General features: G+C 45.2%; 1 protein-coding gene across 1 annotated transcript in view; it reads left to right on the top strand.

Annotated features, from left to right (window-relative positions):
• sdad1 (SDA1 domain containing 1) overlaps window positions 1–13,925 on the top strand; it is a 102,619-nt gene that overhangs the window by 19,736 nt on the left and 68,958 nt on the right. Inside the window, exon 6 of the mRNA XM_070871049.1 lies at window positions 12,457–12,557. Within this exon, the coding sequence (XP_070727150.1) occupies window positions 12,457–12,557 (101 nt within the window). The remainder of the gene's footprint in view (window positions 1–12,456; window positions 12,558–13,925) is intronic.

Genomic DNA, 13,925 nt, shown 5'->3' with positions numbered 1-13,925 from the left:
TCACTAAGACGTCCGTATACCCCTGACATGGGGGCAATGAGATGTAATCTACTTGTAAATCTCGGAAGGCCCTGCCGGGGCCAGAGATCGGAGAAGGGGCATTGTAGTGGAGGGCCCGGTGTTATTTTTCTGGCAAGTGACGCACCTGTCCACCATGGCCTGAGCATGTTTCCTAAAACCCCAGCCCCACCAGCTCTTCTGGAATCGAGCCATCATTTGTTGGGGGGCTAAGTGCCCCCAGGAGTGTATTTGTTGGGCCAGAAAGGGCATTAGCGCTTGTGGTGCCACTGGTTTCCCTGTCTCAGGCTGCCTCCACATTCCATCCGCCCATAGCTTTATCCCTTCGCTTAGTCGTCCGGAGACATTCCTCCTGCATTTTTGCCAGGTCCTGTGTCGGCGTTTGGGTCCCCAGTTGACATACAAGGGTGCCCTTCTCTGGTTCCATTAAGGCGGCTTCCTTAGCTGCCTGGTCGGTCCGTACGTTCCCTTTAGCCTCATCTGTATTCTCCTTCGTATGGGCCTTGCATTTCAGGATAGATACCTCCTCTGGCAGCTTCATGTAGGTCGCGGACTTCCGCCCCATTCTGTATTGGGGTTCCTGCTGCAGTCAAGACTCCTCTCTTCTGCCATAACTGGCCGAAATCATGTGCCACCCCAAAAGCGTACCTGGAATCCGTGTATATATATTAGCTGTTTGTCCCTCGGCTACCCTGCAGGCTTCGGCCAGCGCTCTCAATTCGGCCTGCTGAACGGAGGTTCCGGCCGGGAGCCTCCCCTTCCTTACTACCTCATGCAGCTCCACAGATGAGGATCCGTCTGTAAATAGGATCAAGTCCGGATTGGGTAATGGCTCTTCAGCTGCCGCAGCGGCTCCTTCTGCTTCTTCTAACATGCCCTCACAGTTGTGCTGGTCTTCATATCCTTCTTCAGGCAGAGGGAGCATGGTGGCCGGATTAACCGGGCTAGCTCGCACAATATGCAGGTTTGGAGCTTCCAGGACTGACGTCCATCTGGCTGAGGTCACCTGGGTGACCCGGTTCATGGATAGCATAGCATGTACTGTATGGGGACACTTGATGATCAGTTTCTGATCCCGCTGTTACCATTACTGCTCGGCATGTAGCTTCCATGGCCCTCGGGCAACTTCCCCATCCGAGAGCCACTGTGTCCAGTTTGGCCGAGTAGTATCTGATGGGCCTCTGTTGGTCCCCATGTTCTTGAGTCAGAATAGCAGTCATGTATCCTTTTTCATGCACGAATAGGGTGAAGGGCTTCCTGGTGTCCGGGATCCCCAGGGCAGGTGCCATGCACAGGGCCTGTTTCAGTTTTTCCTCCTCAGCCAGGCTGACAGCTTCTTTTGAGGTCCGGTTTCCTTTCAGCAGGTCATTCAATGGTTGTGCCAATTGCGTGTAGGAGTCCACCCAGTTCCTATTAAAATTGCACAGACCCAAGAAGGATCGAAGTTCCTGGATCATGGTGGGCTGTTTAGCTGCGCAAATAGCCTCGGTCCTATCCTGGGTCAGTCCCCGCTCTCCCATTGAGATCTTTTGTCCGAGGTAAATTACTTCTTCCTGGGCTATCTGGGCCTTGGCCATACTGGCCTTGTATCCCTTTTCGACAAGGTGGTCCAATAAGGTCAGCACGTCTCGTTCATGCTGTTCTTCCGTGGTGGACGCCAGTAGGATATCATCGACATATTGTATGACCGTAGATCCCATCGGGGGTAGCTCCCTTAAGTGACCCTGGAGGGCCATGTGGAACATTGTTGGGCTGTTATGGAACCCTTGAGGTAGACAGGTCCAGGTGTATTGCTGTCCCTGGATGGTAAAGGCAAACCACGGCTGCACCTCCGGGGCCAACGGAATTGCCCAGAATCCGTAGACCATATCAATAACAGAGAAGTACTTGTCTTCCGGCATCAGAGCCCAAAATATAGTGGAGGGGTCCGATACCAACGGGGCTTTTTGGTCAATTCACTGCTTGGCCTTCCGGTAGTCCACCATCATGTGCCAGGCATCTTTACCCTTATACACTGGCCACACGGGGCTGTTGGATGAGCTGTGGGTCTTAACCCTTGTTCTTCTAACTGCCGGATGATGGGTAATATTCCTTGGATTGATGTCGGGCTGATCTGGTACTGTTTGGTGCAAGGAGATCGGGTCCCGGTGAAGGTAACCGGGTCCATTTTAAGCAAGCCACAGTCATGTTTGTCCTTGGCCCATATCGGGTGGTCCCTCAGTTCTTTCCTCTGCAGGGATCGGATCGACCATGTGACTTGGCCGTCCACAAAATCCAGGGAGGAGTCTATTTTCGTCAAGACGTCCATCCCGAGTAGGGGTTGTCCCACCGGTCCCACCCAGACCGATGCGGTTACTTCATGTGGTCCCAGAACCAAACACATCGGCTGGGTTCGGTGGAGTATCAGCTTATGGCCTCCGACACCATGTGCCACACGGGTTGTCCCGTCGAGGGGGAATTTATAAGTTTCAGGCATGCACGTCAATTCTGCCCCTGTGTCCAATAAACAATCAATCTCTTGGTCACCCACTCCCACACTGACATATAGTCCTTCCCTGCGCTGATGTATTAATGCTAACAGGGATCCTGCTGGGGAGGGGGTGGGCTCTACGAGTTTTTTGCACACTCCAGCAACTGCAGCTGCTGGTCGAGGGTAAGTTCTTTAAACCGCTCCATCACTGGCCGCCCGTCGGCCTGTTACTGGCCCGTCCCCGAGCTTCCCTGGTTGTTCTGTTTCTTCGCTCGGCACGATCGGGCCCAATGTCCCTCTTTACCGCAATAGTGGCATTTTCCCGGCAGTCTTCCGGACGTCTGTCCCTTTCAACCTTTGGTTTCCATCCAGTCTGCATTACTCGGACCTTTGAAGTTAAATCCCGATCTAAATGGCTACACCGTCTACCAACTGCGTGAAGGAGGTTCCCCGACCATCCCAATCTGCCAGGGTCGCCTTCACTAATTTAGATAGTTCTGGTTTTAACCCCGCCATAAAGGTAGCCTTCAAGGGTCCGACTCTTTCGTCATCCACCTGCTCCGCATCCTGATGCAGACCCGAATGTTCCAGCCACGTGGACTTGAATCGCTCCTCATATTCGAGTACCTCCTCTCTGCCTTTTTGCTGGCACACTGCAATCTTACTCCAATCCGTCCATGCAGACCCGTACTTTCTTAACCACCCTTTCACTTCTCCCCAGGCTGCGTCAATCCCCTGTCCAGTGTCTCCAAGTGCCTCTTTTACTGCCCTCTGGAGTTTACGTGTCGATCGTCCCGGCACCATGACGGTCAGAATCTGGACTCCGTCCAAAGGATGGAGTGTGCAAATACTTTGCAATCGATCTAATTGTTCCCAAGTTCTCGCCCTCCCCCCCTTTTCGGGTGTTGGAGTTCTTTCAGCCATTTATATATTTTTTCGGGTTCCGCGGCTACGTGAACTATCATATTCTCGTAGCTTTGTTTGCGTTTCTTAGTTCCGCCTTCCGTCTTGGTCGTCGTCTCTACTTTAACTCTCGTTGTTTTTAGTGGGGCTAATATAGGGCGAATATCGCGCTGTCCGAGTCCTCGTCGAATGACGAGGAACCCGAATCCGACGTCAATACTCCCGCCTGTTGCCTTTCCAGTTGTCGGTGTTCTTTCCCTACTTGTGCCAGACTTGGATAGACGGCTTTGTACCCCAGACACAGCCCCTGCGTACTGGCTGCGACCGAATCTTTAATCTCACCCTACAGTTTAGTTATCTCTTTCCCTTTCTTCTCTGTTTCCGAATTTTTCTTGGTCACTTGTTCCCCAAGTGCCTTGATTTGATCTTTAGCAGCTTTCAGATCCCAGTCGAATTGGGACTGGGTCATGATTTCTTTTCTCTGTCGAACTTGGCTCATGACGGCCAGGGACCAGCAGGTCCTTTCTTTATCTTTCATGCGCGTGGTTTTCCCCCCATACCCTTTTTATATCGTCCAGGGTCCACTGACCCTTAGAGGTTCCATACTGTTATTCAATTTCGGCACATGTCTTTCGTAAATCAAACCGCTGTTCGATGTATTCCCTAAGACTTTCTAACACTTCCTCGTCTGTGACCTCTGGTGGGGTCAGCCCTCCTTTTTCAGTCGCGAGACGGTTTTTGTTTCCGCCTTCAGCCATTGTGCCGATTTAGAACCCTTAGTTGCGGCGGGTCGAGACGTTGACCATAAGTCCGGAACAGGACCTTATGTACTGTCGAGTGGAGAGCTCTCAGTTACGAGGGTCTCGACCCTAATACTACCCACAGACGGTTCTTTTAAAGATTGCGTGAATGAGGCCTACCGCGAAAAACTTCGGACGAGGACTTTATTTAACAGGTGTCCTTACCCTCGTGTCGACGTGGGTCCTAGGGTCTCCCAGCGGCTGACATTCTGCGATCTTGCCGACTTCGTCAGAATGTAGGGTCTCTTATTTCTTAGCAGTTGACGAGACTCCAGTCCGGTGGTAGTATCCAGGCAAACTTTATTGGCTCAGTTACATCTTGCAGTTACTAAGAATAAAGCGCACGCTACTGCGTGTTACAGCTTCAGTTATAGTCGTGAACAGGGGGTGTCCCATCCTTCTCTACACGGGCTATTCCCTGATTGGACCCCCTGCTGTTACTGGGGTCAGTTTGTCGACTCCGGACTGGCCGCTGGTTATGACCCAGCTATCCATTGCAGATAGCAATCGCCTTGGTCATGATGTGATTATCACGTCATGCCCCTTCCTCCTGCTGTTCACTGTTTCGCAGCATGTTCCTGTTATCTAGTCGGAACAGCGCTTAATCCGGTGACTGTGCTTTGGCCCCAAACCACGCTGCAACCTTTTCCATTGTTAGTGAGCACGTACACTGCACACAGCTACTCTATAATTATAAATTAATCAGGTCCCAGTTAATCAGGTCCCACAATAGCTAGGGGGATTGAGTGTAGGAGCAGGGAGGTCTTACTGTAGTTGTACAGGGCCTTAGTGAGGCCTCACCTGGAATATTGTGTTCAGTTTTGGTCTCTTAATCTGAGGAAGGACGTTCTTGCTATTGAGTGAGTGCAGCAAAGGTTCACCAGACTGATTCCAGGGATGGCAGAACTGACAAATGAGGAGAGACTGGATCGATTGGGCCTGTATTCACTGGAGTCTAGAAGGATTTCGTAGAAACATATAAAATTCTGACGGGACTGGACAGGTTAGATGCAGGAAGAATGTTCCCGATGTTGGGGAAGTCCAGAACCAGGGGACATAGTCTAAGGATAAGGGGTAAGCCATTTAGGAGCAGGATGAGGAGAAACTTCTTCACTCAGAGAGTTGTTAACCTGTAGAATTCCCTACCGCAGAGAGTTGTTGATGCCAGTTCATTGGATATATTCAAAAATGAGTTAGATATGGCCCTTATGGCTAAAGGGGATCAAGGGGTATGGAGAGAAAGCAGAAAAGGGGTACTGAGGGAATGATCAGCCATGATCTTATTGAATGGTGGTGCAGACTCGAAGTGCCGAATGGCCTACTCCTGCACCTATTTTCTATGTTACTATGTTTCTATATACACATACAGCAGGAGCGTTCCATTCCCCAGCCTGTAGATTTCAAGAAAATCGCACAGCTTTGCTGGCAGTCTCATGAGGAGTGCACCAGGTTAATATCTGCCTACCCCTTCCTACAGCCTACTCACTTCATTCAGTTGGATTCTGCAGTACTGTAGATTCCTGAGCCGGATGCTGACTGAAGGAGAGCAGAATTATGAGGTTTGGAATATGCGTGCCAACCCAATCCCCTCTTTCTGAGAAAGCCAGCGATGCTGGATATAATTTAATTTAAAAAAATTCTCTCCAACACACTTGTAGGTTTTTCAGAGGTGAGCACTTTTCATTACAAGGGCTCTTCTCGTGTCACATCCTTATTGCCCTGCTTAGACTGGTAGTGGGACGGAGAATATCCCACTTTGGAGAAACTGACTGACCCAGGCCCACAAATCCTGAGTCTCCAGCATTGCTTCCCATCGTAGTCTCAGATGCAGTGGCCAACGATGCTGCTGCTGCTTTGTTCCCAATTACAGTTGCAGAGTCAAAAAAAGGGAAAAAGAAAAAAGGTTGTGAAAAGCTGAAAGAAAGGGAAAAGATAGAAGTGAAGGAGCAGAAAAAGAGACAGACAGAACTGAAGGGGAGAAGAAAGAGAGGGTTGGAAGTGAATAAGCTATAAATGGGTACAGTCCAAGGATTCTGATGAATGGAAGTTAGGTTGGGAGAGGATATATAGTTTGGTCGTGATTTTATCAGAATCAGCCCGCTCACTAATTATGTCACAAGGCTTGTCCCACTCTTGCTAAGATGGGTCTTCAGTGGTGAGTTACTTCTGTGGCAAATCTCTAGTATGAAAAACATTACGCCGTTGTTGTAGGAGACAGCAACAACCTCCTGGAATGTACTTTTCACTTGCGGTCTCCAACCCAAACTGTTAGCAGTGTAAATGCGAACAACTCACAGTTAGCCGTGTAGGATGGGTCTGTATGTGAGCTAAGATTCCAGCATCGCTGGCCTATGTAGACCTTCTGCTGACAGACTGTAAAAGTTTCTAAAAAGGAAAAGATTAACGAAAGTTATTATATATATAAACCTGTATATACCTTGTGTAGCCACCAGAGGGAGGGCTCATTCCCTGGAGTCCCAAGGGATCCCACAATCCCTTGGGAGCACCAGTACTTAAGGAGGCCTCACAGGCTGGAGAGGCACTCTGGAGACCTGCAATAAAAGACTACGGTCACACTTTACTTTGAGCTCACAGTATCTAGTCAGACTCTTTATTCATACATAACAAAAGTAAATGTGGGTCCCTTACAGACTGAGACAGGAGAAATTATAATGATAAATAAGGAAATGGCAGTGAAATTAAACAAATACTTTGTGTCTGTCTTCACAGAAGAAGACGCAAAAAACCTTCCGGAAATAGTGGAGAACCAAGGGTCTAGCGAGAATGAGGAACTGAAAGAAATTAGTAAAGAAAAAATACTGAAGAAATTAATGAGACTGAAAGCCGATAAATCCCCTGGACCTGATGGCCTTCATCCCAGCGTTTTGAAAGAGGTGGCTATAGAGATAGTGGATGTATTGGTTGTCATCTTCTAAAATTCCATAGACTCAAGAATGGTTCCCGCGGATTGGAAGGCAGCAAATGTAACCCCGCTATTTAAGAAAGAAGAGAAAGAGAAAACGGGGAACCACAGACCAGTTAGCCTGACATCAGTAGCAGGGAAATTGCTGGAATCTATTATTAAGGATGTGGTAACAGGCCACTTAGAAAATAATAATAGGATTGGGCAGAGTCAACATGGATTTATGAACGGGAAATCCTGTTTGACAAAGGTTGTAACTAGCAGAATAGATAAAGGGGAGCCACTGGATGTGGTGTATTTGGATTTTCAGAAGACATTCGATAAGGTGCCACACAAGAGGTTATTAAACAAAATGAGGAATCATGGGATTGGGGGTAATATACTAGCATGGATTGAGGATTGGTTAATGACAAAAACAGGAATAAACGGGTCATTTTCGGATTGGCAGACGAACTAGTTGGGTAGAGCAAGGACCAGTGCTTCGGCCTCAGCTATTCATAATCTATCAATGATTTGGATGAGGGAACTAAATGTAATATATCCAAGTTTTCTGATGATCCAAAGCTAGGTGGAAATGTAAGTTGTGAGGTGGATGCAAAGAGGCTTCAAGAGAATATAGACAGGCTAAGTGAGTGGGCAAGAACATGGAAAATGGAATATAATGTGGAGAAAAATGAACTTATCCACTTTGGTAGGAAAAATAGAAAAGCAGTGTATTTTTTAAACATTGAGAGAACATAAGAAATAGGAGCAGGAGTAGGCCATTTGACCCCCTCGAGCCTGCTCCGCCATTTAATAAGATCATGGCTGATCTGATCATGGACTCCGTTCCACTTCCCTGCCCGCTCCCCATAACCTTTTATTCCCTTATCACTCAAAAATCTGTCTATCGCCACCTTAAATATATTCAATGACCCAGCCTCCACTGCTCTCTGGGGCAGAGAATTCCACAGATTTACAACCCTCTGAGAGAAGAAATTCCTCCTCAGCTCAGTTTTAAATGGGCAGCCCCTTATTCTGTGACTATGCCCCTAGTTTTAGTTTCACCTATGAGTGGACATATCCTCTCTGCATCCAACTTGTCAAGCCCTCTCATTATTTTATATGTTTCGATAAGATCACCTCTCATTCTTCTGAACTCCAATGAGTATAGGCCCAACGTACTCAAATTATCTTCATAAGTCAACCCCCTCATCTCCGGAATCAACCAAGTGAACCTTCTCTGAACAGCTTCCAATATAAGTATATCCTTCCTTAAATACGGAGACCAAAAATGCACGCAGTACTCCAGGTGTGGCCTCACCAATACCATGTACAGTTGTAGCAGGACTTCTCTGCTTTTATACTCTATCCCCCTTGCGATTAAAGGCCAACATTCCATTTGCTTTCCTGATTACTTGTTGTACCTGCATACTAACTTTTTTGTGTTTCATGCGCAAGGACCTCCAGGTCCCTCTGTACTAAAGCACTTTGCAATTTTTCTCTATTTAAATTATAATTTGCTTTTCTATTTTTTCTGCCAAAGTGGATAACCTCACATTTTCCCACATTATACTCCATCTGCCAAATGTTTGCCCACTCAATTAGCCTGTCGATATCCCTTTGCAGATTTTTTGTGTCTTCCTCACAATTTGCTTTCTCACCCATCTTTGTATCATCAGCAAACTTGGCTACATTACACTTGGTCCCTTCATGCAAGTCATTACTATAGATTGTAAATAGTTAAGGCCCCAGCACTGATCCCTGTGGCACCCTACTAGTCACAGTTTGCCAACTGGAAAATGACCCGTTTATCCCGATTCTATTTTCTGTTAGTTAGCCAATCCTCAACCCATGTAATAGATTACTCCCAATCCCATTAATTTTTATCTTGTGCAGTGACCTTTTACGTAGCATCTTATCAAATGCCTTCTGGAAATCCAAATACACCACATCCACTGGTTCCCCTTTATCCACCCTGCTCGTTGCATCCTCTACGAACTCCAGCAAATTTGTCAAACATGATTTCCCTTTCATAAAACCATGCTGACTCTTGCTTGCTTGAATTATGCTTTTCCAAATGTCCTGCTACTGCTTCCTTAATAATGGAATCCAGCATTTTTCCAATGACAGACGTTAGGCAAACTGGTCTATAGTTTCCTGCTTTCTGTTTGCCTCCTTTTTTAAATAGGGATGTTACATTTGTGATTTTCCAATCCGCTGGGACCTCCTCAGAATCCAGGAAATTTTGGTAGATTACAACCAATGCATCCACTATCTCTGCAGCCACTTCTTTTAGGACTCTAGGTTGCAAGCCATTAGTTCCAGGGAACTTGCCCGCCTTTAGTCCCATTATTTTACCGAGTACTACTTCTTTAGTGATCGTATTAAGTTCCTCCCTCCCTCTAGTCCCTTGCTTATCCCCTATTGGGATGTTTTTAGTGTCTTCTACCGTGAAGACGGATACAAAATATTTGTTCAAAGTCTGTGCTATTTCCCTGTTCCCCATTATTAATTCCCCAGTCTCATCCTCTAGGGGACCAACATTTACTTTAGCCACTCTTTTCTTGTACCTGTAGAATCTCTTACTATCTGTTTTTATATTTCATCCTAGTTTACTTTCATCATCTATCTTCACTCTTTATTTTTTTTTCATCGTTGTTTGCTGGCGTTTAAAAATTTCCCAATCCTCTGGCCTCCCACAAGTCTTGGCCACATTGTATGCCCTTGTTTTCAATTTGATACCATCCCTTATTTCCTCAGTTAGCCACAGATGGTTATCCCTTCTCTTACAGCCTTTCCTTTTCATTGGGATATATTTTTGTTGAGAGTTATGAAATATCTCCTTAAATGTCTGCCACTGCTCATCAACCCTCCCACTCTTTAATCTATTTTCCCAGTCCACTATAGGCAACTCTGCCTTCATACCTTTGTAGTGTCCTTTATTTAAGCTTAGTACACTGGTTAGAGATCCAACTTTCTCACGCTCCAACTGAATTTGAAATTCAACCACGTTATGGTCACTCTTTCATAGAGGATCCTTTGCTAGGAGATCGTTTATTAATCCTGTCTCATTACACAGTACTAGATCTAAGAGAGCCTGCTCCCTGGTTGGTTCCGCAAAGTACTGTTCAAGGAAACTATCCCGGCTACATTCTATGAACTCTTCCTCAAGGCTACCCTGGCCAATTTGCTTTGTCCAATCAATATGAAGGTTAAAATTGCCCATGATTATTGCCGTTCCTTTTTTACAAGCCTCCATTTTTCTTGATTTATACTCCGTCCAACAGTGTAGCTACTGTTAGGGGGCCTATAGACTACACCCACCAGCGACATTTTCCCTTTATTATTCCTTATCTCCACCCAAACTGATTCAACATCTTGATCTTCTGAGCCAATATCGTCTCTCATTAACACACTGATCTCATCCTTTATTAATGGAGCTACCCCACCTCCTTTTCAGTCTGTCCTTCCGAATTGTCAAATAGCCCAGAATATTTAGTTCCCAGCCTTGGTCACCTTGCAGCCACGTCTCTGTAATGGCTATCAGATCATACCCATTTGTATCTATTTGGTGATTTTGTTACGAATGCTGCGTGCATTCAGATAAAGAGCTTTTAAATTTGATTTTTTTTACTCTTTTTTTTTCCTGCTTTGACCCCACTTTCTAATTCACTTTTATGTTTATACATTCTGTCCCTTCCTGTCAAGCTCTGGTTTTCATTTCATTTTTATTTCCCCCAGTGCTACCCTACTCTATTGCCTTCTCCTTATTCTTTGACTTTTTAAATTTTTGCTCAGCTGAACCCTCCCCCCCCCCCTCCCCCCCCCCACTAATTAGTTTAAAGCCCTCTCTGCAGCCCTAGTTATTTGTTTTGCCAGGACCCTAGACCCAGCACAATCTAAGAGATTGGGAAATGTTGGTGTTCAGAGGGACCAGGGTGTCCTTGTACACGAATCACTGAAAGTTAACATGCAGATACAGAAAGCAAATGGTATGTTGGCCTTTATTACATGAGGATTTGAGTATAAGAGTAAAGATGTCTTACTGCAATTATATAGGGCCCTGGGGAGAACACACCTAGAGTATTGTGTGCAGTTTTGGTCTCCTTACCTAAGGAAATATGTAGTTGCCATAAAGGAAGTGCAATGAAGGTTCACCAGACCGATTCCTGGGATGGGGGGATTGTCCTATGAGGAGAGATTGAGTAGATTAGGCCTATATTCTCTTGAATTTATAAGAATGAGAGATTATCTAATTGAAATATACAAAATTCTTGCAGTGCTTGACAGGCTAGATGCAGTGAGGATGTTTCCCCTGGCTGGGGAGTCTAGAACCAGGGGTCACAGTCTCAGAATAAGGGGTCGGCCATTTAGGACTGAGATGAGGTGAAACTTCTCTCAGAGGGTGGTGAATCTTTGAAATTCTCTACCCCGGAGGGCTATGGAAGCTCAGTCTTTGAGTATATTCAAGGTAGAGATCGATAGATTTTCGAATATTAAGGGGATCAAGGGATATGTGGCTAGTGCAGGAAAGTGGAGTTGAGGTAGAAGATCAGCCATGATCTTATTGAATGGCGGAGCAGGCTTGAGGGGCCGAATGGGCTTCTGCAACTGTTTCTTATGCTCTTTTCGGGAAGATCCAGGGAGCAAGCGTTGTCGAGCAACTTGGCACTAACTGCACATGCACAAAATTTGAGTATGTGCAGTTGCGTTAGTTGTAATTACAACAAAGGATGAACTACACAAGTGAATCTTGTGTGACCTTTACATGGATAGTAGAGTCAAATTTCACCATAGTACATGCATACTAAAATGTAGTATACTAAAATGCATCATACTGTGGGAATAGTTTTCATTAACCTCCCTCCTTTAAGTTTTGCTGTAGTTTCACGTGTCGTAATACTGGGGCTAACCCAGAAGTTTCCCCATTGAATCTTCAGATCTTGCATATTGCAAGGAGCATGTAGGAATCTAATTTGCTGAAGGTGTAGCTCTTTACTTCTAGACAATAGTGTAACTTTCTGGAGTTTCATGACTCTAGATTGGTTCTTGTACCGGGTGGTAGTCGTGACCCTTGCTGCTTCTATGAAGTAATCTGGGGGACACAAGAACGCTCCCCATCAAGAAATGGTGTAGCAGGGAGGGAGGCTTAACCTTGCATGCCTCCAAGGTGGTAGGAATCGTGGTGTTTCTTTTCTTCTTTTTTTAAAAAAAAAACCCTCCTGATTTTAATTTTTTTCCCCCGCATAAAATGTACAAGTATTTTGAATGAAATTTACCTCACTGTAGACTTTTTTAAAAAAAATGATGTTGAATGCTACTGTGGGATAAGATGATCATTTGTGTTTTTTTATTCTCAGATTTTACAAAATTTTATGTACACCATGTTGAGGGACAGCAATCCTACCGCAGCCAAGATGTCCCTGGATGTAATGATAGAACTGTATAAGAGGAACATTTGGTAAGTTTAGGTGTTCTGGTTCATGAATAGTTACTTATCAATTAGGTTATTTAACTTCCAACTTAATATTTAACATTTGCTTAAAGTGCATTGAAATTTAATCATTAGTTGTGCTTCTCAAATAATTAACATTAGAACCTCAGTCTTAAACCATGTTCATGCGAAGGTCCAATTTCAATATTGAGAGTTTGGCATTAAATGCATTTGGAAAGGTTTCGAATCAGATTGGGAAGCTGCACGTTTGGTCCCAGGGTTACTTGGTGTTAGAAGCTGCTTTCTTTTTGAGCTGCTTGTTTTTTGAGCAAGAGGTATTGTTTCCTGGGAAGTATAAACCACAATCTTTCAATCCTCCTTGAACACGGGAGTGTTGCTAGAGGACTGGAGGATTGCAAATGTTACACCTCTGTTCGAAAAAGAGAGAGGGATAAACCTGGTAACTAAAAGCCAATCAGTCTAACATCAGTGGTGGGAAAACTACGAGAGATCATTGTCAAGGACAAAATTAATTCTCATTTGGAGAAGCATGGGTAAATAAAGGACAGCCAGCACGGATTTATTAAAGGCAAATCGTGTCTGACTAACCTGATGGAGTTCTTTGGTGAAGTAACAGAGAGGGTTGATGAAGGTAGCGCAGTAGTTGTATATATGGACTTTCAAAAGCCATTTGTTAAAGTACCACTTAAGAGACTTATTGGAAAATAGAAGCAGATGGTGTTAAAGGGACAGAAGTAATTGGCTAAGGGATAGGATGCAGAGAGTAGTGGTGAACGGATGTTTTTCTGACTAGATAGAAGTATGCAGTGGGGTCCCCCAGGGGTCAGTATTAGGACCATTGCCTTTCTTGTTTTTTATAAATGACCTGGACTTGGGTATAGGAGTACAATTTTGACGTTTACAGATGATGCAAAACTTGGCAATGTTGTAACTTGTGAGAAGGTAGCAGCAGACTTCAGGAGGACATAGACTGGTGAAATGGGCAGACATAAGTGTGAAATGATGCACTTTGGGAGGAACGACATGGAGAAACAGTATAATCTAAATTGTGCTATTTTAAGGGTGGTGCAAGAGCAGAGGGACCTGGAGTGCATATACACAAATCCTTGAAGGTGGGCAGGGCAAGTTGATAAGGTGGTTAAGAAAGCGTATGGGATACTTGGCTTTGTAAATCGGAATATTGAATAAAAAAACAAGGAAGTCATGCTAAACTTTTATAAATTACTGGTTAGGCCTCAGCTGGAATATTGTGTACAGTTCTGGGCAACGCACATCAAGAAGGATGTCAAGGCCTTGAAGCGGGTACAAAGGATGTTTACCAAGATGATAGAATGTTTCTAGGGCTGAGGGACTTCAGTTATGGGAAGCTGGGAT

This window comes from Pristiophorus japonicus, chromosome 2, assembly GCF_044704955.1.
Source record: "Pristiophorus japonicus isolate sPriJap1 chromosome 2, sPriJap1.hap1, whole genome shotgun sequence".
NCBI classification, from domain to species: Eukaryota; Metazoa; Chordata; class Chondrichthyes; family Pristiophoridae; genus Pristiophorus; species Pristiophorus japonicus.
This window is presented reverse-complemented; position numbering and strand designations above follow the sequence as displayed.